Genomic DNA, 4,762 nt, shown 5'->3' on the forward strand with positions numbered 1-4,762 from the left:
GCATCCCTGTGCCCCATCACACCCACATCCCTCCATCCCCACATCCCTGCACCCCTTATCCCTCCATCTCCACACCCCATATCCTTCCATTCCCACATCCCCACCCCTCTGCATCCTCCCACACCTCCACACCATCTCTGGATGCCCCAGGGCAGCCCATGGGTTTGTCTGCACAGGAGAGGCAGGTTTCACCCTTGCAAGGCTGGAACATCTCTTCAGGTCACACCCCAGTGCCCTGATGCACGGGCAGGCTGGGGTCACCCAGTTCTGGGGAATGCTGGGGGTGCTGTGGTGGCTGGGGACACAAAATGTGATGTGCACATTTTCCCAGGGAGGCAGCAGCACATGGAGCTTCTGGCAGCACCTTTGGGACAGGCAGCTGTAGAAGTTGGCGGGGGTGGAGGAGGACAGAGGTGGGAGCCGCGTGAGTTCTATGTGCAGTGTTGTAGCCAGCAAGCCAGGCTGAAGAACTGGGCAAGAACTGTTGGCTCTTTTGCCAGCTCAAAACTCTGTATGTTTGGCTGTGTGAGATCTATTTCAGGGAGCTGAGACAGCCACCAGACACTGAACCTCACTGCCTGCACGGGAACCTGCCGAGAGATGGGAGTGAATTAGCTTAGAGGGGAAGGAATCACATTAAGCCCAATGTAGACAAGGTTACCCATGCTAGAGCCCAGCCTTGGTTTGCCCTCTTCAATTTTGCAAGAGAACGAAACTAAATTGCATGAGGATTGCCTTAATTATAGGTGAGATTAGCCACATGCGAGCTGAGCATTGTTTAATTAATCCACTCTTATTACTCCATGCACCCTGAGCATCCCATGGGGGTAGACAGGCATGGGATCCCCTGCTCATGTCATTCCTCACGCTGGGATTTCTGTCAGCAGATGTGTTTTGAACCCTGAGGCCAAATCCTGCTCTTCCACAGCTGGCAGCACCTCCTCAGCTGGAGGATGGGGCTCAGCCTTACCGAGTGGCATCAGATGGGTGAAATACATCTGGCAGCTGAAAGCATCATCCTTCAGGAGAAGGGCTGGTGGGATCTACTGCGCTGTGTTACCAGGGGACAAGAGGCGGCAGAGGGGCATGAGCTGTGCTGTGGGGTTTGTGCAGCTGGCAACACATGTGGCCAGCAAACAGCGATGGGTTCAGGGCACAGTTAGCATCAGGCCTCAGCAGGAGGGTAGGATGAATGGCTTCAATGAAAATCTCTATCATCTGGTGACAGGTTATAGTTTCATTTACATTATTTTCCTGTTGACTGTGACAGACAATCGCTACGTTTATCACACACCCCCTGCAATAAATAATCTCAGCTCAGGTGCCCTATTGCTAAAACGCTGGCACATCAGATCTCTTTATGTGAGGCTGTGCTCCAAATCTCAGTTAAAACCTTAATGTAGCTGTGTTTACTCTTTCTAATTCCCTTTGTCATTTTGAAAGCATCACTCAAATGCTCTTTCAGCAGTCTCTCAGGGTACAACTGTTTTTCCACTTACTGCTCTTCTGGATCATTATATTTACCTCCTCATTGCTGTCACTGTATTATCTTGCAGCTTAGGACCTGCTAATTGCATGTGGTTATTGAGCTGGGATCTGACTGGGATGTTTTGTCACTGCAGTCTCGTGTCTGCTCTGTATGCTGTGAAATCTGGCACGCAGGCATGAAGTATATCATTTTTGATTGTGTGGGTTTATGAATAGACAGAGCAATTAGAAACCAGTCCCTTCCTTCCTGCTCACAGCTCAGAGCACAGCATGGTTGAGGTTGTCCTCAGCCTCCCAGCCCTGTCCCATTGCAGGAGTTTCCTGGAGCAGGAGGTGCATTTGGGAGCTTGGGACAACGTGGGTATCATCCTCAGGTCACCCCATCACTGCACGCTACCAGCTTCCCTAGGAGTCCTTGAAATCCACTGGCAGCAGAGACAGGGGTAAAGCCTAGTCACAGCTTTCAACAAGACTGAGAAATAAAGAGAGGGTGTTTTTCCCCCCATATCATGCAAAAGTCATGTGGTTAGCCAGAAAAAGTGAAAATAGCAATAGCTGTTTGCAAAAGGCCAGGCAGCAGCGCGGGAAAGAGCCAGTGCTGCCCTGCAGGTGCCTTCAGAAAGTTTCCAGCCCCGGTAGTTGCTCATAGAAACTCAAAAGAAAGGCTTGGATGCCTTTGGATGCCGTGACTCCCCATGCTGCATGACTCCTTGCACTGAGTTACTCATCCTCTCAGGTCAGAGGCCATCGATTTCCGTGAAGCTTATATAATTAAGTGAGGTGGGCGCAGAATCACTGAAGTCCGGAAGATTGTGGTGAATACCTCATTACAACTCACGGTATAATTGTGTGTGTCCTTGAGTCACAGCTCTGAAACTTGAAGTAAAGTGGGGAAATTAAATCTCAGAAGGCGTTTAAGAAAAACCTTGAACTCCTTGTCCCTGGGACAAGGGCTGACAGGGCTGTGGTGGCATAAACACTTCCCTGCATTTAAAACAGCACAACTCCTCCACCCCAGTGGTCTGGCAGCACTTTAGGTCTGAGTCTTAGTGAAACTGGACTCAATCCACAGTTGCTCTACAAAAGTCCTCCCAGGCTTAGCTGATCCTGCAGGGACTGACCCTATAGCTCCTGCCCAACAGGCCACTCAGCAAACAATCACATAGCGGAGAGCCAAAGATGAACGTGATACTGGAGGGCTCAGGGGACAGGAGGAGCAGGAGCGGGTGCCGAGGGGAGGAGATGGTTGTCCTGCAAGGGCAGTTGTGGATGGGGCTGGCTGGGTGGCTTCAGGGTGACCTGGCGCTGTTAGTCTCAGCATCCCACACAGGCTCCATCCTCCCTTGCTGTGGGGATTCAGGTTACTCTGCAGACTCGGCGCTGGCATGGCAGCATTGTCTCTAAATTACCTGTGAGCTGCAGAAGGCTTGTAGACCCTAACCCTTGGCCGCCTCACACAAGCTCAGGGGCTGTCAGGAGGGTATCTTCTCTCTTTAGAGGCCAAATGAGGTTCTTCCCACATGACACTGCAATGTGTCATCGTCCCAGAGGATGTGGCATCCCATGGCCCCGTTAGCATTGCCTGCAGATCTGTTACCAAGTCCTTTTCTGTTTTCCCCCCATTCTCCTAATGCTCCTCTTGGTCCCAGGGCAGCCTTGCTGGAAACCCCAGTGAGGAATCAACACCTGCCTTTCCTCTTTCCTTCCCAGGCTACGGACACGCTGCCCCGGGCACAGACGCTGGCAAAGTTTTCTGCATGTTCTATGCTATCCTGGGCATCCCCCTGACGCTGGTCATGTTCCAGAGCCTGGGGGAGCGCATGAACACCGTTGTGCGGCTGCTGCTCAAGAAGATCAAGAAGTGTCTGGGCATGAGGACAACCAATGTCTCCATGGAGAACATGGTCCTAGTCGGCTTTCTGTCCTGCATGGGGACCCTGTGTGTTGGCGCAGCAGCTTTCTCTTATTTCGAGGGCTGGACCTTCTTTCATGCCTATTACTACTGCTTCATAACTTTGACCACTATTGGCTTTGGAGACTTTGTGGCTCTGCAGAAGAACGAGGCTTTGCAAAAGAAGCCCCCATACGTGGCTTTCAGCTTCATGTACATCCTGGTAGGCCTGACCGTCATCGGTGCCTTCCTCAACCTGGTAGTGCTGCGGTTCCTGACGATGAACTCGGAGGATGAGCGGCGGGACGCTGAAGAGCGAGCCTCACTGAGGAGAGCCCGGAATAACATCCACCTGAAACCGAAAGAGGACAGCCAGAGCAGCAATGCCATTTTTCTCCCCGTGGAGGACAGGACGAGCCAGATGAATCTCATCCCACTGATCCAGGAGGATGTGGAGAAGCAGCGGTGCCAGTTAGCCAACTCGGCGGCCGCGGTCCCCTCCTTCTGCACGTGCCTGTGCTACAGACCTCAGCTGTGCGGCAGCCCGGTGCCCTCCCACCCCGAGACCCTGAGCTGCCACACCAACCCCGTGTATTACAACTCCATTTCCTACAAAATTGACGAGGTGTCCCTGAGCACGCGGGGTCAGACCGGCTCTTCCCCAGGGAGCACTTTATCATCCAACAGCCCTCGCTGCCGGCAACACCCCCGGCTGCGGAGGAAATCCATCTAGGAGCGTGTGCCGAGCTGTACTCACTGCTCGAGTCTTACTATGATGATAAATTAAGAACAGAGATGTCAGGTCCTTCTCACTGCTCTCATTTCTTCTGTTCCTCTCCCCTTTCAGCTGGCAGCCAGCCCCACGCAGGGTCCAGCAGGAGCCTTGAAACCCTGTTGAGAAATGATCATTCCTCTTTGCAGGCACTGAATGACGTTGTTAGTTTTTCTTTGCTTTTTTCTTCCAAATAGCTTCAAGCATTTGGGTCTGGCAAGAGGCCCCCCGCGATGTGAAGTCCAGCAAGCTGCAGGTTTGCTTTCCCACCTCCCTGCTCCCCAGACAGAGGTGTTGCTGCCCTCCCACCCTGCCCAACCTCTGTGGCCACTGCCAGCACATGCCTCTTGCTACATGGGCTGGATTGCGCTTGCTGAAAGTGTCACCCAAAGCCAAGCCCGTGTTAGTGACCCAATGTGTTAGGGCTGGGGATCCTGAAGTTGTCCCCTGACACTGGGTGCAGGTAAGTCTGCGGCACGCAGCAGGTTTACAGCGGGTGAGAGGGCAGGGAGAGGTGGGCAGTCCTGCTGCTCAGCACATGGGGACAGCTTCATGGCACTGCATCTCCCATGACCATCCCTCCAGGTCTAAGCTCGGGCTCGTGGCTGGCT

General features: G+C 53.0%; 1 protein-coding gene across 1 annotated transcript; it reads left to right on the forward strand.

Annotated features, from left to right (window-relative positions):
* Window positions 1-3,198: 3,198 nt before the first annotated feature.
* Window positions 3,199-4,112, forward strand: LOC104532595 (potassium channel subfamily K member 9; the record flags this gene model as incomplete). Its single annotated transcript, XM_010177843.1, has 1 exon — window positions 3,199-4,112. A coding segment is annotated over one exon (914 nt), but the record flags the coding sequence as incomplete, so codon positions are not given.
* Window positions 4,113-4,762: the final 650 nt, after the last annotated feature.

Source organism: Antrostomus carolinensis, unplaced genomic scaffold (assembly GCF_000700745.2).
Source record: "Antrostomus carolinensis isolate BGI_N321 unplaced genomic scaffold, ASM70074v2 scaffold19131, whole genome shotgun sequence".
In the NCBI taxonomy this organism is placed as follows: domain Eukaryota; kingdom Metazoa; phylum Chordata; class Aves; order Caprimulgiformes; family Caprimulgidae; genus Antrostomus; species Antrostomus carolinensis.